Here is a 26192-nt window from a genome sequence, read left to right as displayed (position 1 = left end):
GGGCAGTTAAGTGGCCATATCTCGAGACCGGGTTGCCAGATCTTCAATGTTTTGGGCTCGTTGGAAAGGTTTTTTGATAACCTAACCAACGTTGGGTCGGATGATGGACCCGGACATAGTTAACATACATTTAAGTGAGATCCGGCTTCAAAAAAGTACATCAATATCACTTAAGAGGCCATATCTCGAGACAGGGTTGCCAGATCTTCAATGTTTTGGACTCGTTGGAAAGGTCTTTTGACAACCTAACCAACGTCGGGTCGGATAGTGGAGCCGGACATAGTTTACATACATTTAAGTGAGATCCGGCTTCAAAAAAGTATATCAATATCACTTAAGAGGCCATATCTCGAGACAGGGTTGCCAGATCTTCAATGTTTTGCACTCGTTGGAAAGGTCTTTTGACAACCTAACCAACGTCAGGTCGGATAGTGGAGCCGGACATAGTTTACATACATTTAAGTGAGATCCGGCTTCAAAAAAATACATCAATATCACTTAAGTGGCCATATCTCGAGACAGGGTTGCCAGATCTTCAATGTTTTGGACTCGTTGGAAAGGTCTTTTAATAACCTAACCAACAATAGGTCGGATAGTGGATCCGGACATAGTTAACATACATTTAAGTGAGATCCGGCTTCAAAAAAGTACATCAATATCACTTAAGAGGCCATATCTCGAGACAGGGTTGCCAGATTTTCAATGTTTTGGGCTCGTTAGAAAGGTCTTTTGATAATCTAACCAACAATGGGTCGGATGGTGGACCCGAACATAGTTTACATACATTTAAGTGAGATCCTGCTTCAAAAAAGTATATCAATATCACTTAAGTGGCCATATCTCGAGACAGGGTTGCCAGATCTTCAATGTTTTGGGCTTGTTGGAAAGGTCTTTTGATAACCTAACCAACGATGGATCGGATGATGGACCCGGACATAGTTTACATACAGTTAAGTGAGATCCAAATATATGTGAAAACACATTTTTATACATAACTTTTGAACTACTTATCGAAACTTCAATCTGTATAAAACTCGATCTATGGGACCCTAAACCAAGTCGAATGCAACAAGTTCGGGTCAAATCGGTTCAGCCAGTGCCGAGAAACATGAGCTAGTTTGTTGGTCACATACATACATACACACACACATACACACAGACATTTGTTCAGTTTTCGATTCTGAGTCGATATGTATACATGAAGGTGGGTCTACGACGTTTTATACGAAGTTCATTTTTAGAGCAGGATTATAGCCTTACCTCAGTGAGGAAGGCAAAATATAAGACTTCAATTGAATGATGTTTAATTTGGCATTCCAAATAAATACAGTATCAAAACCAATTGAAACCAACAGTACAATTTATTTGGTTCAACTTCTAATTACATAACGATATTAGATAGACGCTCAATTTAATTTTATATCATTTGTCAATCGCTTCCAATGACAAACTCATTTTCGCCACCCAAAATCGAGCAAATCAGCGCTCATTGCACGTTTCCATATGATGCCTACCGATAATAAGTGCCCTTGCCGAACCAGGCAAACTTTTCACCTGACCAAACCAGAGCATCCTATCCTACCATGGACACATGAACTCCTGAGTCCTTTGGCACGAGGACGCGGTTTTCGTTGGTCGTAAAATCGATTTTCGTGTGCCGCGTACCACCTATAATCGGGGCTGGAATTAATCTATTTAATTGCATCCGCGACGCGGTCGGCGCCACCAGGTTGGGGACGGTCACCATGGCCACGAACCCGTGTCTGATGACGGAGCAGGACCTGAACCGGCAAAAGTGTAACACATAACGCTGCAAAACGCACAAAATCCATGCTGACAAGCTCCTCCGGTGAAAATTACATTTGAAATCGTTTTGTAGAGCTTTTCCAGGGCACCGTGACAAGGTCCGGTGTGGTGGCGTGGAGTTCACAATGGGAAGGTTGCTGACTCTGGTGACACTGGATGTCACTAGCACTGCATATCAACCTATTCCAGGAGCTGAACTTTGTTGATGGCAAAGTGCCTCGTAAACTGGGTGATGGTTTAAATATGGTACGAGGTAAACATTTCAAGCAATAATGAGATGATTATTAGGCTTTGGCATTGAGAAATGATTAAATTCAAAGTTGACTTGTTTGAAAATTAGTTTTATCGGTGAGTATCGTGGAATCGTATAACAGGGGAAATTCTCATATATTTGCAATTGAAAATATAAATAGTGAAATAACAAGCTATAGTTTCAACATGTGCACGGAAAAGTGCAATCAACAGTGCAAAGACAGTACTTTTTTTATCTGTTCTGATTTTCAGGGAAAATTTTGTAGAATGAAGGAAAAATACATAATTTATGAAAGATATTTGTAACCACCTTAAAAAAAAAGAAAAAATCGTGCCTTCTATTTTTCAGGCGTCGTCCGCAGCAAGGCCCGCATCGACTACGAACAGGTCACGGAGGTGCGTTTCAACGTGACCGTCGTGGATACCGGCATCCCGCAGCTGTCTTCCACGGCCGAGATCATCGTAGAGGTCCTGAACGCCAACGACAACGATCCGGCCTTCGAAGAGCCGCAGTACGAAATGACCGTCCTGGAGAACGCCCCGTCCGGAACGGTGGTGGGAGCGGTGACGGCACGTGATGCCGACGCCGGTCTGTTTGGCCAGGTCACGTACACCGTAGTCGGTGACCACAGCGGCAGTTTTGCCATCGATCCGGACACGGGCGTCATTACCGTCCGGAACAGTTCGGCGCTGGACCGCGAGCAGGAGCCCGAAATTGGACTAACGGCCATCGCTGCCGACCGAGCCCCGGAACGGATTCGCCGCTCAACGACGGCCCCGGTCACGATCCGGGTGCTGGACGAGAACGACAACGCACCGATTTTCTCGCAGAAGATTTATCACGCCACGGTGGCGGAAAATGCGGCACTCAATCCACCGGCAGCAATCTTGCAGGTAATTTGTTTAGCGAACACCCTACGGTGGCTTGTGCGGGGTAGTGTGGTCCATCTTTGAATGAAATGAAAATAAAACTTTCTTTATCAAAAAAACTGCAATAGTTAACATTCGCATTCAATGATCGTATTATTGGTATTTTGTAAAAAAATATACTTAATATACTTACTCTAACAAAAATAAAAATTAACCAGAAAAATAAACATCAAAATTATTCCTCCAAATTCTCTGGGATTGTTAGGACGTAGCTTTGTTATTTTTGTTTGTAACGGGCAACAACGTTCTGACCGTCTAAAATTGAAATGCATTTTTAGCAATTCCGTCCTGAAACTACTTACTTTTCCTGTCATTCTTGAACGACGAAATAGCCTACTTTTCTGTACCAAAAATAACAGAATCGAATAGCAACACTTTTCAAAATAAATGCTGAAAAGTTCTACTTTTCAGCACTCAAATGGGTGCTGAAAAGTTGAACTTTTCAGCACTTGTTTCGAAAAGTAACACTTTTCAACATTTTTTTATTTAAACGAAATTTGACATAAAATTTCACTCAGTGTGTGTTTTTTGGAATTGCAAAAAATGTTGTATGGAACTCGTTGCAAAACTTGATTTTTTCAGCACTCTTCGTATTTTGGTATTAGAAGGACCTGCTTGATAATGTAATAGTAGTTTATGCAACAAATTGCAAAAAGAGGATTTTTTCAGCACGAGTCGTACATTTATCCAACGAGGTTCACCGAGTTGGATAAATACGAAGTGTGCTGAAAAAATCAAGTTTTGCAACGAGTTCCATACAACATTTTTTGCAATTCCAAAAAAACACACACTGAGTGAAATTTTATGTCAAATTTTCATGTATTTTGTCAATAAATCGTTTAAATCAAAAAAAATGTTGAAAAGTGTTACTTTTCAAAACATGTGCTGAAAAGTTCAACTTTTCAGCACCCATTTGAGTGCTGAAAAGTAGAACTTTTCAGCATTTATTTTGAAAAGTGTTGCTATTCGATTCTGTTATTTTTGGTACAGAAAAGTAGGCTATTTCGTCGTTCAAGAATGTCAGGAAAAGTAAGTAGTTTCACGACGGAATTGCAAAAAAAATATTTCTGAAGTTTTGTTAAAGGTTCAATGAACATTTTTTCTTGTTTGGATGATTTTGAAACCGCCTTGAGTTTAGATAGTTTTCAATAACCTATCCAACGAAAGGTCGAATGATGGACTCGGGCATAGTTTTCGTTCAGATAAATGAGATCCAGGTTTCAAAAAGGACATAATTATCACTTAAGTTGTCATAACCTGAGATAGAGTAGCCAGATCTTCGATGGTTTGTTCTCGTTTGAAAGGTCTTTAGATTATCTATCCAAAGATGCCTCAGATGAATCCGGACTTAGTATACATATATTTAAGTAAGATCCGGCTCCAAGAAGTACATACATTTCACTTAAGTGGTCATAACTTATGACAGAGTTGCCATGTCTTTAATGCTTTAGACTCGTTGTAAACGTCTTTCGATTACCTAACCAATGACTACTTAAGTTGTCATAACTTGAGATAGGGTTGCTAAATCTTATATCAGGATATGTAACATAATGAATATCATATGGTTTATGGTCATTTATGTAACATCCCGATGCATGCGAAAACATATTTGTATGCATAACTTTTGAACTACTTATCGAAACATATTTTTTTCAAACTCTATCTATGGGATTTTAAACCGAGTCAAATGCAACTGGTTTGGCCTAAATCGTTTCAGCCAGTGCTGAGAAATCTGAGTGACAATTTTGTTAACACTTAGACACACATATAGACGGACAGAAATTTGTTCAGTTTTCGATTTTGAGTCGTTAGGTATACGTGAATGTGGGTCTACGAGCGTTATGTAAAAAAGTTCATTTTAAAAGCAGGATTACAGCCTTACCGTAGTGAGGAAGGGGAAATATTTGCAACGGCCTAAGATATTTAAAAAAGGTCATAAATGCTTTGACCACAACGATTTCTGTATTCTTCAATCTATTGCGGATCACACTACTCCACGCGTGTCAGTCTGTCTCTGCTTCTGTGTGTGCTTTGTGATTCGAAAACCCCGTTTTTTATCGCGTATTCCCCGGCTTCCGATTCACGGTTCACGGAGAGCTGGGAACTAATTTATAATCGAACAATAACAAATGACCACGCCGTCATTCCGTTCTTCTCTCTCTTTTTCCTTCAACAGGTCAGCGCGGCAGATCCAGACGAGGGCGCGGCCGGCGACGTGAAATATAGCATCATCCGCAGCGATATTGAAAACCATTTTCGGCTCGATGCCAACTCGGGAATCCTGTATCCCGGCTTGAGCCTGCTCGGACTGAACGGTGAGTGTGCCTGATAGGGTGACCAAAAAAAACCTTATAATTTTCTCTACAATAACTGCTTATTACAGTAAGTGGAGCTGATCCTTACAAGCTGCAACTGATGCATTCATATTTGTTAAAATAATGTAAAGTTGCAACTCATGAGGTCACTCTTCATCGCCCTAGTCCCGAATCATGTCTTCACGATGATGTGATTTTAAATTCGACAGAGTGTATTTCATACTTTATTCATAGTTTGCCGGCTGTTTGTTAGAATAACACGAAATTCCTCTTAATCCCGACGCCAATTTCCAAGTGGATTTCCGTCCCCTTTCCACTCTTCTACAAGCAATATAAATCAGAGCTCCTACGGCGGCATACGTCAAATTCAATATCAATCCTCCTGTGGATACTCGCCCGGGAATCGCTTATCAGCGCTTCGCGGACACTCCACGCGGGAAAGCGTTCTAATTTGTCTCGGCGTTGTTTTTGTCTATACCTCACAGGTCGGTACCAGATCGAAATCGAAGCCCGTGACGGGCTGGGCTCGGGTCCGCACACCGACACGGCAGTCATTATGATCGAAATACAAAGCATCAATCAACATCGGCCCGTTTTCATCATGCCCGCGCTGTACAACGCCACCGTCGAGATCCCGGAGGTAAGCCAGAACCACCAGTATAAGGACAGAAGCTGGAAAGAGGGGAGTAGATATGGATTTGGGAGGGACTCGTTAGTTTGTTCGGGGAAAATGTTGCTTTTGAAAGCATTGTCATTTTCATAGATCCGGTCATTGGAATTAATCTAAACAAACAAACCCATTTTGCGTAGTTCGAAATATAGGTTAATTGATCACCATATGGAGAAGTTATCCAATAATTTTTCATTCTTTAACCTTTTTTTATTTTAATTTGTTTACCGTTTTAAGCAACTGAATGTATTTTTTATTTCATTACTGCGCAGAACAAAATCAGTTTTTTTTTCTAGGTTTCTACAGGCACGTTTGATTGGTAATTGAGAGACATTAAAAAAAAAAACAAAAAAACCGAAAGTTATGATCACTGAAGTGTTATTGAAGTACTTTTTCAAAGCCTGATCCCTTTTATCTGTTTGAAAACTATGTCTGAAACAATCATCCAACCTATTGTCGATAAACACAGAAGAAAAAAAAAATCGATGGTAAAATCGTGGCCTGTAATCTCATTTTTTTACTTTTTTACTTTTTTATTTTTGGAATTGGGATGCTGTCAGTTATTTATTGCAACTATAATTACATGAAAATCATGACAAAAATACGTTTTTTTTTCCTGTACTTTGAAAATGCATTTTTTTCTCGAAAGAATACTCAAAATTATTGATTTTGCTATAGTGATATCCAATGATCGGGATTTTTGTATACATTGAAAAGCTATACCATTTTTTATATGCTCAAAATTTTCACAAAACTGCTAATTTCTCAAAATTTAAGTTTTTTACAATATGGATTGATAGTAATATATTTTTTTGATACAGTCCAGGCTCGATTATCCAAAGGCCTTGGCAAAATTTCACTTCGGATAATCAAAACTTGGATAATCGAATCACGTTTTTTTTTGTTAGCCTTTGTTTTTTTCAGATTTTTTTCATTCAGTTAAACAAACGATGACTTTTCACCTCAATTTTAAATACTAGCAACTTTTATTTATTCATGAAATATTGTAGCTTTCGCTATTCAGTAATTACAAATGTAGGAGGTCCTAAATGTACAAAAGGGAAGAGATATACCTTAAAACTACCTCATAAACAATATAAAGAGCGGATCAATGCAGCTGAAGACTGCAATGATTTTTGTCGAAATGCATCAATCTTAAAATCTTATTGGACATAACATCCAAAGTGTTAACTTCGGCTAATTGATGAAGTTCACTGGTGCTGAACCACTGAATGCTGAAAGCGTGGCAGGTATGAAAATTTGTTCATAAATTAACAGTTTATTCTTAAGACAAAGTCTAGAATTTCTGTTTGTAAGTGGATACAAACATTCAATATATTTGTTACATTTAACCTGGATACTTTCAATGTGATCTTTGTAGGTAAGGTTTTTGTCAAAAGCAAGTCCAAGATATTTCACTCGATCCTACCACTTTATATTTACCTCATTCATTTTTATAATGTGATGACTTTTTGGTTTAAGAAAATCAGCCCTTGGTTTATGAGGGAAAATAATAAGTTGAGTTTTTGCAGCATTTGGAGTAATTTTGAATTCTATCAAATAATAATTGAAAATAATCAAGCTTTTTTGTAATCTTTTTTATAATATAAAAAAATTATAATAAATTTTATAAGTTATGATATTTTTTTGTGAAATGCTCCAAATTCTCACAAAACTAGGGTATATGGCCCTATTTTGGACCTACTATGCAAAGCGTCAACATATTTCGCATTGTTTTCAGGAACGGTCTAGCTAATTTGGTTCGTTTCAGGATTGTTTTGTGCCTTAATTTATGCTTAACAAAGTGTACTATTGAAATTTGGAAATAATTTAACCATTTCATTGTAATAAGCATTTCAAGTAAAACATTTTTTAGATGCGTCTTTTTGTAAAAAACCTTTTTTTTAAATGGGTGAAAAATAATTGGAACACATTTCGATAGATTTTTTTTGAAAATATTCCAAATTTTAACAGAATTACATATTTTAGAAAACAAATTCCCAATTGCGGTTTTTAGTAAAATTTTCAGTATTTTTTTAAATGTGCAGTTTTGTGAGAATTTTGAGTGTTTTCAAAAATTTGTGTAATTTCTTTTGAAATGAATGAAAATCCCGATCATTTGGTACCCACTGTATAAAAAAACATGATTTTTAAGTTTTTTTTCGAACATACTTAAGTTTAAGAAAATTGTCACAATTTTAAAAAATCTGTGTTTTTGAAATGTAAAAAAAATCCGATCGTTTACTACCCATATTGTAAAAACTTAAATTTTAAGTATTTTTCCTAAAATACGTACCGTCAGTGGGGGTGACATTGGGGCTGGGGGTGAGATTGGGTCAAAGTGATTTTTTACGGATTTCACCATTTTCAGATTATTCTCAATTAAACTGAATTCTGTTAAAAGGGTTGTGTAGGGGACATCTTAAGATGACTTCGCTGAAAAAATCTCGTTCCTTGAGCAAATCCTGTTATTTTGACAGCTGTCTACAGTTGAGGTTCGTTTTTGGCCAAAAATGACCTCTTGAAAAATCATTTTTCTAAAAATTTTGTTGGGATTGCTCAAAAACTACCCAAATGTTTGAAAATCTCCACTTCAAACATTGTAGCGTGTCAATACGATTCCCTCGAACAAGAAACGCTGTTGGATGACTTGTTTTTATCATATTGTTGTATTTGAGCATCATTTTAGTTTCATTTGACCCAATGTCACCCCCTCTAAGGGGTGAGATTAGGTCAATTTTCAAACTATTGGCATTTAAGGTAGTGTTCATCAAAATCCACATTTTTTTGGGAAAATGTAAGTAAACTATCTAAGAACAAATCTACGTTGGAAGATTTTCGATGTTATTTAAATTGTTTTTGTTATTAAGTAATTACGAGAGGTGTATCGTTTTTTGACCCATAGTCACCCCCACTGACGGTACTCCAAGAACTGGTCATCGGCATACGGGAGGATAAAGAGAACGATTCGGTAGTAAAATGGAACTGTGTGCGGACTGAGAGGATTAATCCCGAAATTACCGAGAGTACTTTACTCATGGGTTCATCTTCAAAAAAGTACATCTATCAAAAAAAAAGTACCAGTACCGAGACTCGAAGCCAACACCTTTGGCATATTGAATCGTGCCTTTGCCGTATGGGCCACCACGGTTCGGTGACTAAGTGGCGGTCATGTGTCCATTTCCTCACGTTTCTTTTCGTGAGTACTATCCCCTCGTTCTTAAACTTTGGGTGTGTGGTTGTTAATTATTTTCTGTTTTTTTTTTGTGTTTGTTTAACTTTTGGCAATTAAAGTTTCATGTTGGTTAAATTGTTTTTTGCAATTCCGTCGTGAAACGACTTAATTTTCCTGTCACTCTCGACCGACGAAACGGCCTACTTTTCTCTACCAAAAATTACAGCATGGAAAATCAATACCTTTCAATACCAGTGCTGAAAAGTTCAACTATTCAGTACTGAACTGGGTGCAGAAAAGTTGAGCTTTTCAACTTATTATTAATTACTGTTCCAATCATTCTCGCATGACGAAAAGGCCTACTTTGCTTTACTAAAAATATTATTTTTAAAAAGTAATTCTGAAAAGTTGAACTTTTCAACACTTTTCTTATAAAGTTACACTTTTTAATATTGTTTTATGATTTTATGAGTGAATTGACTAAACACTCGGATAATTAACTTAAAATTCCATTCAAAGTCTTTTCGGAATTCGAAAATTGTTGTATGGAACTCGTTGCAAAACCTGATTTTTTCTGCACTCGTCGTATTTATCCAACTCGATACACCTCGTTTGATAAATGTACGACTCGTGCTGAAAAAATCTTCTTCTTGCAACTTGTTGCATAACCTACTTGCAAGCAACAAATTGCAAAAAAAAAATCAGAGATCATTGCGTTCCATTTCCGAAGCCGTTGGGCATTATCTGGCTCCACCTGTTAACCTTCGATAGCTCCAGTTGCAGCTTTCTCGACACGTATAAAAATCTTCCCTGCGTCAAGAAAGCACTATTACTAGCACTATCCGTTCGCAATATCAGCCAGTTGGATCGGAACGAGTGTGAAGTTCGCCTGATTGAGTTTTTCATTGACGCTCCGTGCATTTCCATCCTGTCTGGGGGGCACTTTGCGACGGACAGTACTCATGAGTGAGCCGTGCTGTTTGCACTAATAATAAAGTAAAATGATTGAAGAGCAAACAGTGTTGCCAGTTTAAATTAATTTAAGAGCCTTTCTATGTTTGATGTTTGACTTGATGCTCAAAATGCTCTCATGGCTTGTGAAAAACAGCAGCAACGCAAACATATTAAAGCGTATTGATTTCGGATTTTATCACAATACCTTGAAGAAGGAATTGTAACCCTTTGCATTGCTTTCTTACTGGCAATTGTGGTGAAAATTTTTTCTAGGTTGGGTTTTTTATCAAAGGAAATTTTAACATTATTTGTCAACAATTATATTTTTATTTGGATACATTTCTTCATACAGGGTCCTTAATTTGAACCCAGCTTTGAATTTCGACGAAATTAACCTGTCATGATTGGACCACATGGTCCAAACCAGAAACTTAGCTACACTACTACTATCCTACGTTACTCGCATTTCAAACAACATTCCCAGCAGGCTGTGTAATTGCATGCAAGCTTGCCCACGTGCCGCCGCACTCTAACCAGCAGCGGCAGTTGCAGCTGAATTCACATTGCGCGTTCCATGTTTGACAGTGAAAACACGTTCAAACGCATGAGTGCTACTACTCGAAATATTCACGCGGAATAAATTAGCACCCATCATGCGGACATTGCAACGCAATGGCGGCACGAGCCTGTGAAGTAGAGTCCCAGGAGGTGTATTGATGATTGTTGTTGAATTCAATTTTGGACTATCGAGCACAATTGAACTGTTTTTTTAAATATAATTTAGAAAATCATTTAATCCCCCAGAATTCAAAGAATACTATAATAACCTTTCATGCCTCATTCGTAAATTATGCCAGCTTCCTTTTGTACCTTTTTATTTCATTGCTGGTCGAGTTTTCCCCCAGTAAACCTCGTTCGTTTTACCTTAACCCGCGGGGCCACAACGGAAAATAGCATTTACTACCCGCGCCTTTCCCTGCTTCCTCACGATCTTCCCGCTATTGTGCGGGGGTTGTCAACAAAACACCGAAAACTCATCAAACTCTGACGGCGCTGTCTTTTAATTACATTCTGTTTCAGAATTTAGCAACGGCGGATTACCTCGTGATGACGGTAAAGGCCACGGACAACGACGACGGTACCAACGGAAAGGTCCTGTACCATCTGCAGGTGAGTGGCGAATGTTCGCACGGCCGTGTTTCTATTAGTTTTAGAGCACGGGATAATTTGAATTTGGGTGTACTTTGAATTAAACAAACGACAAAGTCCGCAACATGCAACTGTTTGCGGAATTCATTAGATTGTGATGGGAAGTGCTTTACTGAAGCAAATAATTAGTTCTTGTTTGAAAATAATTCCTTTATCTGGAATTTAAAGAAAAAGCAGTTCTTGGGCTTAATATTTTAATGACTAAACCAAAACTTCCAAATGCATTTTCAACTCGTTTTCCGAAATTTTTATTTACATCCATTTTAACCCATCAAATTTCCAAATGCCTCCTGCAAGCTCCAGCTCGAATCGAGTTGCTTTTTTATTAGAGTTTGAAACTCTTTTAAAATTTAAGCAATGAGAATGCTTCAACCTTCACCCTTTTTAGGACGTTTAGGAATCTTCAAACATTGTGCCCCGATTTGTCTCTCTTCCCGTTGACCTAGAGTGCTCATATTTGGCCCAAATGTTCATATAAATTATTAGAATAAAAATGTTTCAATATTTACTACTTTGAGGCACTTTCCTAAGAGTCATAATTCAGGAAAACAAAGTTTCGTCCGAAGGTTTGACACCTCTGAATTATAATCTTATGATTGATTAATTAAAGAAGATTGCTTTGATTTCTTTTACTTAACCAAGGTCTAACCATCCCTTCCTCAACATTCCCAGGTCAACAGCGCAAACGTGCAGGAAACGGACGAGTTCGTCATCAACGAGATGTCCGGCGAGCTGCGCATCCGGAAACCGCTGGACCGCAAGCGGCAGCCGCGCTTCGAGCTGATCCTGGTGGCCCGCGATCAGGGCACTCCGACGGCGTTTGAGACGTTGCGCTTTTTGACGGTGCTGCTGGTGGACGTGAACGAAAACCATCCGGAGTTCCCGGATGCGTCGAATCCGTACAAGTTCTTCATTGCGGAGAACAGCCCGCAGGATATTCGGATTGGGAAGATTCAGGCGTTTTACGATAGTCATGTGCCGAAGATTTACTACTACATGATGCTGGGGAACGAGGATGGGGCGTTTTACGTGGACAAGATCAGCGGGGATATTTACACGAACAAGTCGTTGGATCGGGAGGAAACGGACGTGTACGCGTTGTACATCCAAGCTAGTAAAAAGTCTGATTTGGTGATAACTGAGAGGGATCGGATGATGATGTCGATCAAGAAGTTGGAACGGGATAGCACGGTTGCGAAGGTGTGGATTACGGTGCTTGATGTGAATGACAACCCTCCGGTTTTCCGGCAGGAGGTTTACTACGCGGGGATAAGTTCGAAGGCATCGATCAACGAGCTGGTGACTATCGTGAATGCGACTGATCGCGACTTGGGGGTGAACTCTACGATGGAACTGTTCATCAGCGGATCGTTCCTGTACAAGTTCGGTGCTACAAAGACTACCGGAAGCATTGTTCCGAGTCCGTTTACGATCAACCAGGAGGGTCGCATAACGACGGCGACTTACATGGCCGAGTACAACCAGGACAGGTTCATTCTGGACGTGATTGCTAAGGAAGTTGAATCTCCGGAGCGTGTGGCAACCGCCAAGGTTTACGTTTGGATCTTCAACCCGGAACAACTGGTTCGAGTGATACTGTCCAGGCCACCTTCGGAGGTGCACCTGGATCGGGACGAAATCATTTCGGAACTGTCGAATGCTACACAAAAGATGATTATCGTTGATGAAATTAGATATCACGTAGATAGCCTGGGCCGAATTAGGATGGACTGGTGTGACATGTACTTCCATGCAATCGACATGAACACTCAGATGATTGTACCGGTGGAGGAGATTCTGCGAGAAATTGATGCCAAATACGATTTCCTACAGGTGAGTGTAGTCAAGGTCTGACAAACTGACAAACAATAGAGGCTCGAAATAATTGAGCGGCTTTGTTGTCGCCTCGGCGAAGACAAAGATGCCAAACAAAGTCATATAAAGCGCCCTCAAAGGAGCTATATTTGAATTGCATCCTAACCTAACCTGCATGCCTGCATCCAAATATATGCACACACTAACACACATTTCAGCCAGGTTTACACGATTCACCTCCCTCTCCTTGTTTCTCGTTCCAATTTTAGGATTACAACGCCGGCTTTTCGATCGAGAACGTGGTGCCGGCCTACGCAGCCAACGTGCAGGACGAGTTCGACCTGGCTCTGGCGGCGATAATCGCCCTGCTGATAGTGCTGTTTGTGGGTGCCGTCAGCTTCATTGTGCTGTGCTGCTGTCTCAAGCACTGGTGAGTGGGTGTATGGGAACACATGAATTTGAGATGAGCACTTTGCACTGTATACCGTACAGTGGACAGAGGGGCAACGAGTTTGGCGTGCCGTATCGTACTGGTGGTGGCCAAACACGTAACGTGTATTGGACTTTCATCAACTTTTGCATCCACTTGACTGGCATTTGCCGATTGGGTGCGGTTCGAATAATTGGAGTTGAAAGCATAGCTGTTTCTTTGAACATCATTGAACGATTGTAAGGACAAATTCCATTCCGAATTCAAAGTTACATTGAGCTTGGTAAAGAAGTGTTCAAAGTACCTCCTGAAGTAATTTTGTTTATTTTTTAAAAGTTTTAAAAGTTTCACATTCAAAAAAGACGTATTTTTCAATAATTTACAGCCTGAAATGATGATGGTTTGGAAATTTGGTTTGAAAGGGACTTTTATGTAAAATTGAACGCCTAATTGGATTAGGCAATCAGAATTTCGAATGAAACGTATTTTTCAGAGTTCCCAAATGAACCGGTTAGGCTAGGTTCACCTATAAACTTGGTTCGGCTTAAGCCTCAATTTGTGGTTCAATCCTGGTTCAGTGAACCATGAACCATGGCTTAAGCCAGGCTAACCAGGCTAATGAGAACCATAGGAATAATGCACTGTGTAACAAATATTAGAGTGTAGCAATGTTACAATGTAACATTCATTATACCGTAACATCCGTTACACCGTAATATGATTACACCGTAACATTGTTACACCACAACATTCGTTACACCGTAACATTGTTACACCGTAACATTTTTACACAGTAACATTATTACACCGTAACATTGTTACACCATAACATTGTTACACTGTAACATTGTTACACCGTAACATTGTTACACCGTAACATTGTTACACCGTAACATTGTTACACCGTAACATTGCTACACCGTAACATTGTTACACCGTAACATTGTTATAACGTAACATTGTTACACCGTAACATTGTTAAACCTTAACGTTGTTACACCGTAACATTGTTACACCGTAACGTTGTTACACCGTAACATTCGTTACACCGTAGTTTGGTTACACCGTAACATTGTTATACCGTAGCAGTGTTACTACGTAACATTGTTACACCGCACCATTCGTTACACCGTACCATTCGTTACACCGTACCATTCGTTACACCGTACCATTCGTTACACCGTAGTTTGGTTACACCGCAACATTCGTTGCATCGTAGTTACGGTATAACAATGTTACGGTGTAATAATGTTACGGTGTAACAATGTTACGGTGTAACAATGTTACGGTGTAACAATGTTACGGTGTAACAATGTTACGGTGTAACAATGTTACGGTATAACAATGTTACGGTATAACAATGTTACGGTGTAACAATGTTACGGTGTAACAACGTTACGGTGTAACAATGTTACGGTGTAACAACGTTAAGGTTTAACAATGTTACGGTGTAACAATGTTACGTTATAACAATGTTACGGTGTAACAATGTTACGGTGTAGCAATGTTACGGTGTAGCAATGTTACGGTGTAACAATGTTACGGTGTAACAATGTTACGGTGTAACAATGTTACGGTGTAACAATGTTACAGTGTAACAATGTTATGGTGTAACAATGTTACGGTGTAACAATGTTATGGTGTAACAATGTTACGGTGTAATAATGTTACTGTGTAAAAATGTTACGGTGTAACGAATGTTGTGGTGTAACAATGTTACGGTGTAACAATGTTACGGTGTAACAATGTTACGGTGTAACAATGTTACGGTGTAACAATGTTACGGTGTAACAATTTAACAGTGTAACAATTTAACGGTGTAACAATGTTACGGTGTAACAATGTTACGGTGAAACAATGTTACGGTGTAACAATGTTACGGTGTAATAATTTAACGGTGTAACAATGTTACGGTGTAACAATGTTACGGTGTAACAATGTTACGGTGTAACAATGTTACGGTGTAAGAATGTTACGGTGTAAGAATGTTACGGTGTAAGAATGTTACGGTGTAACAATGTTACGGTGTAACAATGTTACGGTGTAACAATGTTACGGTTTAACAATGTTACGGTGTAATGAATGTTGCGGTGTAACAATGTTACGGTGTAACGAATGTTGTGGTGTAACAATGTTACGGTGTAACCATACTACGGTGTAGCGAATGTTACGGTTTGAGCATACTACGGTGTAACAAAGCTTGCCGTTTAGCCTAACATTCTTTGATCAGGTTCAAGCCAGGTTCAAGCCAATGGTTCATTTTGGCTAGCCTCGCCTGGTTTGAACCAAATGAACCATGGCTCACGGCACTCAGTGAGCCTGAGCCGACGGTGCTTGCCGACGTGTGGTGTGAACCTGAACCAAAAAAATGAACCTAGCCTAGCCGATGGCTTAGGCTCGTGGGAACACTGGTATTTTTCATCGATAAAAATATTTTTTTTATTAATTCTGCTATTTTTCGTTACATGACTGTAACCTTTTTTGGGACACGTCATGTTTAGGAAATTTAATGTCCTTACAGAATCGCAATAACGCAGAAGGGTATTTTTTCATCTAGAACAAACTGTTTCATTCGTGTTTTTTTTTTGTTTTTGAGTGTTACAATGCTCTACAAAATTGCAGACAATTGCAAAAATGTTAATATGTAAACTTAAGAAGTTTCACGAATTATTACATTTTTACGAAAAACTGATTTGAAAAGGAACTTTTTGTGTTTCTCTTTATTTTGTCGTTTGTGTTTGTTAAAATTGACAAAGAACTTAACAAAATCTTTTGAAATTAAATCTGTTTAATTGAATTTAAATCTTTTTTTTTCAAGTGCGTTGTGATCAGGGTTACCAGGTCAAAATTTTAAAAATCTGGCGAAGTATCTATTAAAAATCTGAAAAAATCTGGCATACAAAAATCTAACAAATTTGAATGGTGAAGAGGAGGGAGGATATAAATGAATTTAAAAATGTGTAGAGTGTAGATGGCTGAACTTATTTTATGGCCTCAAAAATGTTGAATTTGCATTTTATTTAAGAATAAATTTCCATCAACACATTGTTCAAAATGAGCATAAAGTGAAAAATCAAAAACATGTTCAAAATGAGAATAAAGTGAAAAATCTGGCCAGATCTGTCAATAACTGGCACAGAGAAGGGTGAATCTTTGCTCTGGCAGACACTTGATAAATCTTGCATTCTCAGATTTATCTGGCAAACCTGGTTGTGATGATGAAAAGTGAAAAATCGAAATTATTGAGCCATGATTTTAAAATATTACATAATTGGCATTGAAACCTTTACTTTACACGACAATTTTAGCAATAATTGATAATAATTTTGCAATAAGTTCATAAAACCAAATAAAAAAAAATATTAAAAAACAAAAAAACACAATTTCAAAGTATAAATACTTGACTTCCAGTTGATTTCAAATCTGTTCTGATTGACAGCAATGGACTGATTTTGCAATTAACCCAACGTAACGCAAATGAGCGTACTCTTTCCTTCTGAGAAGAATCTTACCACATCGTCTGTTGTGTGCTAGCTTGTGACAACGACCATTTTGGTCGAAAATGAGTTAACGATGACGTTTTTCTATACTTAACAAAGGGCTTTAATCCGATTTTGGAAATTCGCTTCCATTTCCCGGATATCGCAAAATACACTTGTAACATAGACCACTTTATCATCAAAATTATCGTGCACATTTGTGACACGTCATACATGTTGTTGGAAAATGTGAAAAAATTCAAATGTTTGTGTGGAATAATCGCAAAAAAAAATCATTTTCGCTTGCGAACTTTCTTCACCCGCGAAAGAGAGAGAAGGCAAAGCACGCAAAAGAAAATCGCTCCCGAACTTCTAAAAAAAAATCAATCTGTTGATGATTTTTTGTGAATTTCCTTGTTAGCACCACTTTAAGTTATTTATTTCGCTTTGTTTACACTCATTGCCCATCCTCAAAAAGTGTTTTTTTCTCTTAATGAACGTCCAAAGGTTTTCTTTTGATGACGATTATACCATCGCTGGTGTAGATACATCTTTTTTGAAGCAATTCCATCTTTTGTTCTTGAAAATATACTGATTAAGTCGGTTAAACCATTGATTGGAGCTTATTTTCGTTTGTATGGGAATTCTGTGCACACTTGTGACATGTAGTACAATTATACTTTCAGTACACAATTGTGACACGTGCTTTTCAGATTTTTGTTTACATAATTTACTGTATCTTTTATCTGTTGTAACCAAATTAGTTGAAAATTGGAGCGTTTGTTTTGCGATATTATGCGAGCAGATTGCTTCATAATTTTTGACTCCAATTGATTTTCTCGAAAAGTAGCAAATGGTCGTTGTCACAAGATAGCACAACAGACACAACAGACGACATGTCAGCTAACGTTCGACATCCTCCATTACAGGGTCATTACGATTCCGAACGAGACCAGACGGAAGGACGCACTGATCAAAAAGCAGATTATCGAGGATTTAAATACTACCGAGAATCCACTTTGGATTGAGCAGTAAGTCAAATCACCCCGGTTTCCGAAACTCTAACTCTTTGACCGGATTAATTTCTACCATTGTGTCTGGCCGGCTTTTTTTTCCAGGAAACTCAAGCTGTACGAGGAGCAGGAACTGACGATGCAAGTGTTTTCGGAGCCGGAGCTTACGCAACAGCAGCAGCAGCAGCAACACCAGCTCAACAGCTCGAACAATACGTCCTCCTCGGGGAGTCCCCTGCAGCACCAGCAGGAACAGGCTCTGGTCCTCGGTTTGGACCGGAGGAACTCGTACGAGCTGTCGCAGGGCGGTGGGGACAATACGTACGCCACCATCCAGCCCCGGAATTACGGCACTAATCTGAGCACGGTGCTGGGCAGCGGGATTGGTGGGGGCGGTGGTGGAGGAGGAGGTGGCGTGGGCGGCCTCGGACTGAGCGGAGAGATGGCAGACTATGCGACGCTGAGGGACACCAGGGCGCCGTCGGTAGGTGTTGGGTTGGGAGTAAGGTGGTTCTGCTTTGGCTTTTCTCAAATGTCATGTGAAACTAAGATGTTTCATGGTCACATTTGCTTTTCATTTTTTTGCTGATTTTGCGTGACGTGGAATGGAATTTTGAAAACAATGTTGTCGATTTTGAAAACATTTGCAACGAACAAAAATGTTGACGATTTTCGAAACATTAAAAACTGTAACATTACAGTGCTGTATGTTTTTCAATTCGCGAAAATGGTCTTAATGTCCGTAACAGTATCTGATAAAAAATATTGGGATTTTACATATTTTTATGATAGTTATCTAGGTTGTAAAAAAAACCGGTGCCCGTCTTACCAACGCAAGAGGAGGCAGGATTGAAAAAGCACTTTTTTAATCAATAAAAAGTAAAGAAAAGATTATTTTAAAGATATCAAGTTAGCTAATTTTTATGAAAAAGAAGTCGAAGTAGGGTATGCACTAAGTTGGAGTTATTTCGATTTATTTTGATTTTTGATTAGTTTTTACCTTAGGGTGGCCACCAAAGCTCAATTTTCGGCGTTTTCAGTTTGCAGACAATTTTCACGAAAAAAATGGTTTGCGTTGCAAGAGAAAGGCTATAAGTTGGGCATTCCCAAGTAGCATTTGGCAACATGATAAAATTTACTAAGTCCAGTTTTTGTTTTGCTGTAGAAACATAAAAATGGCATATTAGCAACAATACGTTGCAATGTTGCAAACATTTTGAATTGAAAACAACTTTGCAACAATCCATTTCTTTTTGTAATCGAAACATATTGAAAACTATGTCTATGTCTGAAAATAATGTTGCCAACACAAAAATTTCGTGCGCTTTTTAGGGCACCACGAGTGTTCTAACTATGTTGTGATAGCACATATTGGGTGTTACGAAAAAGTTGCATTTAAGGATCCGCAACAAAAAATATTATTTCTGATTTTATTGAAAAAAAAAAACATTTAAAAAAACCAAGTTGAATCTAACTGCGATTAAATGAAAACATCATTTTCTGATTTGAACGTCTTGGGACTGAAGATAGATAAAATAATAATATTTTTGATCGTTTTTGCGAATAAAATAAATTAATTAGATCATAAATAGTAAATTTTCATAATATCACTATATTTTATAGGGACAAATAATTTGAACAATTGTTTATAAATTTTTTATTAGGCTAATGCATTTATTTCCCAGTAAAATATGGTGTTGCAGCAATTTGTATTTTTTTGTGTACTTTTTTTTAATTTATATTTATTCAGTTTTTTTTTCCAGTTAAAATATTATTGAGTGTCTTATCACAATCGATGACTTTTCACCTCAATTTTAAATACTAGCAAATTTCATTTATTCATAAAATATTTAGCTTTCGCTATTCAGTGATTTCAAATGTAGGAGGTCCTACATGTACAAAAGGGAAAAGGGATACCTTGCAGCTGAAGACTGCAATGATTTTTGTCGAAATGCATCAATTATCTTATTGGACATAACATCCAAAGTGTCAACTTCGGCTAATTGATGAAGTTCATTGGTGCTGAACCAGGGAGGAAGTTTCAGAATCATTTTCAGAATTTTGTTCTGAATCCTCTGAAGTTTTTTCTTCCTGGTTAAACAACAACTTGTCCAGATCGGCACAGCATAAAGCATGGCAGGTCTGAAAATTTGTTTATAAATTAACAGTTTATTCTTGAGACAAAGTCTAGAATTCCTGTTTATAAGTGGATACAAACATTTAATATATTTCGACGTCGTCGTGCTATCTTGTCGCACCCGCCAATTCGACGTTCCGAGAAAAACGCGTTTCAATGTTTGACCTTGAATATTCAAAAACGAGAGCACGCAATGTAAACAATAACAAACACGTTTTGTTTGGCTGACCATTCTGTGCATTGTCCCAAAGTTTGGTTGAAGTTGGTTGCTGGAGTCCCGAGTAATAATTACAAATGTTTACGGTAGTCTAGCATGTACGTGCGACAAACGCATCCTGACTTTTCTGGCCTGAAATCCCTTTGGCCTTTTGTCGCACTTACATCAATTTTCATGGAGTGACAAGATAGCACGACAAGATTGAAACTACTTTCATATGTAAAGTGACAAAAATGCACGGATTTTTTCGGTTTTTGTTGAATATCTCAGGATTGAAATCGATTTTTGGGGATCTGTGAAGGTCAAAAGGTGAGGCATTGTGAGCTGCACAAAATGGCGTTCTTAACTCAATTTGGCCCAAAATGCACGTACGACAAGTTAGCACGATGGCGACGATTTGTTACATTTAACCTGGATACTTTCAATGTGATCCTTGTTAGTAAGGTTTATGTCAAAAACAAGTCCAAGATATTTCACTTGATCCTCCCACTTTAAATTTACCTCATTCATCTTTATAATGTGATGACTTTTTGGTTTAAGAAAATCAGCCCTTGGTTTGTGAGGGAAAATAATAAGTTGAGTTTTTGCAGCATTAGGAGTTATTTTCCATTCTTTCAAATAAGAATTGAAAATATCTAAGCCTTTTTGTAATCTTCTTGTGATGACACGAAGGCTTCTACCTGTGGCGGAGATGCTTGTATCATCAGCAAAAAGTGATTTCTGACATCCTGGGGGCAAATCAGGCAAGTCAGAAGTAAAAATATTGTATAAAATTGGACCCAAAATGCTTCCTTGATGGACGCCGGCACGTAAAGGTAGTTGATCAGATTTGCTGTTCTGATAACATACCTGCAGAGTACGATCCGTCAAATAGTTTTGAATAATTTTCACGATATAAATCGGAAAATTAAACCTTTTTAATTTCGCAATCAAACCTTTATGCCAAACACTGTCAAATGCTTTTTATATGTCTAGAAGAGCAGCGCCAGTAGAATAGCCCTCAGATTTGTTGCTTCGAATTAAATTTGAAACTCTCAACAACTGATGAGTAGTTGAATGCCCAAGGCGAAATCCAAACTGCTCATCAGCGAAAATTGAATTTTCATTCATGTGCGTCATCATTCTATTAAGAATTATTCTTTCGAATAATTTACTAATAGATGAAAGCAAACTAATGGGCCGATAGCTTGAGGCTTCAGCAGGATTTTTATCCGGTTTCAAAATCGGAACTACTTTGGCATTTTGCCAACTACTGGGAAAATATGCTAAATCAAAACATTTGTTGCAAATTTTGACCAAGCTACTTAAAGTTGCTTCTGGTAATTTTTTAATTAAAATGTAAAAAATGCCATCCTCACCAGGGGCTTTCATATTTTTAAATTTTTTGATAATAGATTTTATTTCATTCACATCCGTATTAAAAACATCATCTGATGAAAATTCTTGTTCAACAATATTCTGAAATTCTATTGAAATTTGATTTTCAATAGGACTCAAAACATTCAAGTTGAAATTATGAGCACTCTCAAACTGCTGAGCAAGTTTTTGAGCTTTTTTCCTCATTAGTTAATAGAATATTATCACCATCTTTTAAAGAAGGGATTGGTTTTTGAGGTTTCTTAAGAACCTTTGAAAGTTTCCAAAAAGGTTTGGAATATGGTTTAATTTGTTCGACATCTCTTGCGAACTTTTCATTTCGCAGGAGAGTGAATCTGTGGTCACTAACCTTTTGCAAATCTTTTTGAATTCGCTTCAGTGCAGGATCACGAGAACGTTGATACTGTCTTCGGCGAACATTTTTCAGCCGAATCAGAAGCTGGAGATCGTCATCAATAATGGGAGAATCAAATTTGAATTGGACTTTAGGAATAGCAATATTCCTAGCATACAAAATTGCATTAGTTAAAGATTCCAAGGCTGAATCAATATCAGCTTTGGTTTCTAAAACAAAATCATGACTTAAATTATTCTCAATATGATGCTGATACCTGTCCCAATTAGCTTTGTGGTAATTAAACACAGAACTATTGGGTCTGGTAACTGCTTCATGAGAAAGTGAAAAAGTTACTGGAAGATGATCAGAATCAAAATCAGCATGAGTCACTAAAGGACCACAATACTGACTTTGATTTGTCAAAACCAAATCAATTGTTGATGGATTTCTAACAGAAGAGAAGCAAGTTGGCCCATTCGGGTATAAAACCGAATAAAGACCAGAAGTGCAATCTCTGAACAGAATTTTACCATTGGAATTTACTTTTGAATTATTCCAAGATTGGTGTTTGGCATTAAAATCACCGATGATCAAAAATCGAGATCTATGCCGAGTAAGTTTATTCAAATCCCCTTTGAAATAATTTTTATTTTCCCCAGTGCATTGGAATGGCAAATATGCAGCTGCAATCATAATTTTCCCAAAAGAAGTTTCAAGTTCAATGCCCAAACTTTCAATAACTTTTAACTTAAAGTCACGTAACGTGCTATAAGTCATTTTTTTCTGTTCTTAAAATCCTGGTTCACTTGCCCTACATGAACAAATCTTTTCAAAAACTTTCAACAAAAATAACCAAATGATAAATCATACTTTATAATAGGTGCAAATCATTGGTAGGTATACTCCTGATCTAGTATAAATAGCATTTTGATAAAATGAACTTAAAAATAAACCCTAAGTATTATTTTGGCTTTCCAAATGATAAAAGAAAACGAAGGATTAAAAAACCATTCAATCTTCTGTCCCGTGGCGTTTATGTCATTTTTGTGGTTATGTGGTAGTAAAATTAACTAATTGCATTGCTAGTAACAATTCCTCATATTGGAAATTGTAAAAAAAAACGATCGTACGAGCGATTGTTCCTCTTGGGTGTCTCGCCCCACATTCCCCTATACATATCGATTCAGAATCAAATTCTTATTCGATCCGTCTTGGGGTTCCATAAGTCACTTTTGAAAGTTGAAAGTTCAATTATTAACGATTTTAACTTAAGTTCGGTTGATTCTGATATGAGTGGTTTTTGTAAGAACCCCGTCATGTTATTCATGTTTAGAAAGGTATTAAAAAGAGCTTTTCAACTAGCCCAAAGGATTGAATATATAGTAAAGACACTTAAGTTTTATTTGTACACTTTTTGTTGGCCAGATCTTGAAAAAATTTATGGAAACGTTTTTTTGATCTATAATGCGACCTTTCCAACGAGCCCAAATAATTGGAGATCTGACAACCCTATCATAAGTTGTAAGGACATAAGTGCCCTGAATTATGAAGATCTTGCTACCCAAGCTGATGGTATGAATAATGAGTCAAATTGACAAAAACACTGAAAGGTGTCTTTTTTGGATAGCATTGCCCTCAAAATTTGAGGAAAGCAACAACCACCTAAGGGTGGATTGAGTAACGTTTTAAATATGAGTTTTGCTTAAATGCACATTCATTAATTTTGTTAAACCCTCCATTTCAGATGTACGAGTTCCGAGGGTCAACATTCCAGGTGCAGCAGCTGAACGGAGTAGACCAGCCCGACTACGTGACGGAGTTGATTTAAGCAAAGTTCAATGTATTTTGATACAGAAGCAAGAGACAAAAACACAAGCAGCTAGTAGTAGATATCACTAGACTATAGGAATTGTGAGGAAGTTAAGTGAAGGATTCTCACCGCAGCTAGATTATTGTGAAAAAAAGAAAGACAATTTCAGAGGGTGAGATTTTGTGGTGCAGTAGGATGTAACTTTTAAGAAACTCGTTGCCAATTCGGAATCATAAAAGGAATCGAAACGGAAACTAGAATGCTCAATTTGTAACACTGTGTTAAAATACTCAAAACAGAAGTGGCAGATAAAATACTTCAGATGAACTTGTAAAAAGGTTTTTTATGAGGCAAACAAATCTTTGATAGACAATAAATAGGAAATATCTCATAAAAATAATATTTACGAGAGGTATTGATTCAGCTTGTGAAAAAGAAAGAAAAAAATGCACGTAAATTTTGTGAAGCTTGAATTCGGTTACATTATTAATACTTTCTATCAACGTACTGATCAGCAACGAATATATAATTAATTATTTTTAATTTGCTAATTATATGAACATGCTTCTATTCATGATATCAATTGATTCGCATCTCTTATCCAACAAAGAGTATCATTTAACAATGGCATGAAAGACCTGGAAATGCTCAATAAATCACCATCCAATAATTTTCACGATAATTCCCACAGAACCAAGTGGTTGCCATTTAATTTTTCGTGTTTTTGTTTTCTACCCCGAGTCCAGGCAACCACGACAGAGGGCTTGCTCATTATAAATTATCCACCACCATAAAATTTCCTTTCGATAAAGTGAACACACGAGCGTCGAATGGATCGATTCAAATTATTAAAAAACGAGCATTGGAAATTGAAAAATGAATCCACAACCACCCGTTTGTCACAGTGTAGAGGAAAGAGCCGTAAAATGTAAATAATTAAATTTAGCAAATGAGTGAAGGTTATTTAAATTATTAAAGAACGGTTACGTTTAATGAGTGTGGACAGCATTGATGCAAGGGGAAATTATCTGATTTATCGGTGGAAAAGACCAACCAAACCAGCGGATCGATTGTGAAACAAAACAAAAAAGACAGCTTCGTTTACCGATGTACAAATTGAGAGGCAGAGAGTGAACTTGAGGAAAACTTGAGGCTGGTTTGAAATATCTTTTAGTTTTGAGGAGTATGAGGAAAACACCGGAAATATTATAAAACTGAGTATGGAATTCAAGATGCGACGAGTTTTTCCATCAGAGCTAGCCGTTTAGGAACGTATGTCTTTTAAGCAAATATGGTTTCTGTAAAGTGTAAACAGAACGTTTTAAACAGATTAGAAAACAATAAAACAGTTTTTCTTAGCAAAATGTTAAACAGCCTGTTTTATTTCACCGTTTGTGTTAAATTAATTCTTTCCAACTAAGTTAATTGATCATGCCATCAAATGTAATGCGGATTACATTTTCGATTGATGATAATTTTTTAAAGAAATTTCGATGACCAGCTCATTCAACACGTGGTTTGCTGGTACCTGGTATGCATGTGTTTTTTTAATTCGTCTGTGTCCCACGAGCTCGATAAAATGAGTCGTTGCTTGTCGAATAACGCAATTAAATCGTTTTAATTGTTAATGATATTATTATCGCATGGAATGGAGCACCGCGATGAGCCAAACAAACACAATTTCATTTGCATGTCATATGATGTTTGGGTTGGAGGGATCAGAGCGAGTGTTTGATCTGTGAAAATAATTATTTGGAAATCAAACAACATCAAAGCAATTTAATTTATGATATTCATGTATTAGCTACAAAAGCAGTAATAAAAATTGATTTAAGTTTTGTTTCTGTTATGTGCGATTATCCGGATTTATTACTTCAAAAACACGGTTTAATAACTAATCCTTGTTCGTCTAACTCGTGCAAAAAATAATTGTGATGTTATCACCTGGTCATTTCTGCATCCCATGCAACACGAAAAGATCTATTTTTAGCTACTAACCAGAACCTAAACAAATGTGCACCTATTTAAACCATCGATTTTAAGTTTCTCAAAGGTATAATTCCCGGTCGGCTATATTTGCTGCTCGACAACTTGGCTATAACACAGAAATGATTCTTAATTGTTGATATTTTAATATTTTTGCATCCAAAATTTTGCTATGTAGCCATTCCCCTCGAAAACAGCATGATTCGAAAGAAAAGTTCTCCGATCGGGCTCAAAATTTTTCTGGGGTTTTTTTTGTATGGCTATTAGGGTGACCTACACC

General features: G+C 37.5%; 1 protein-coding gene across 6 annotated transcripts in view; it reads left to right on the top strand.

Moving 5' to 3' along the window:
* Positions 1-25297, top strand: part of LOC6034937 (cadherin-87A) — a 370702-nt gene extending 345405 nt beyond the window's left edge. For all 6 annotated transcript variants that reach the window (XM_038266992.1, XM_038266991.1, XM_038266993.1 and 3 more), the window contains 9 exons: positions 2408-2952; positions 5165-5303; positions 5789-5943; positions 11183-11272; positions 11984-13144; positions 13396-13556; positions 17965-18066; positions 18154-18532; positions 23861-25297. In XM_038266992.1, coding sequence (XP_038122920.1) covers positions 2408-2952; positions 5165-5303; positions 5789-5943; positions 11183-11272; positions 11984-13144; positions 13396-13556; positions 17965-18066; positions 18154-18532; positions 23861-23944 — 2816 coding nt within the window. In that variant the 3' untranslated portion in view covers positions 23945-25297. The remainder of the gene's footprint in view (positions 1-2407; positions 2953-5164; positions 5304-5788; positions 5944-11182; positions 11273-11983; positions 13145-13395; positions 13557-17964; positions 18067-18153; positions 18533-23860) is intronic.
* Positions 25298-26192: the final 895 nt, after the last annotated feature.

The sequence above is a fragment of the Culex quinquefasciatus genome, chromosome 1 (genome assembly GCF_015732765.1).
Source record: "Culex quinquefasciatus strain JHB chromosome 1, VPISU_Cqui_1.0_pri_paternal, whole genome shotgun sequence".
NCBI lineage: Eukaryota > Metazoa > Arthropoda > Insecta > Diptera > Culicidae > Culex > Culex quinquefasciatus.
The sequence above is the reverse complement of the archived record's forward strand: the minus strand, read 5'-3'. Positions and strand labels throughout refer to the sequence as shown.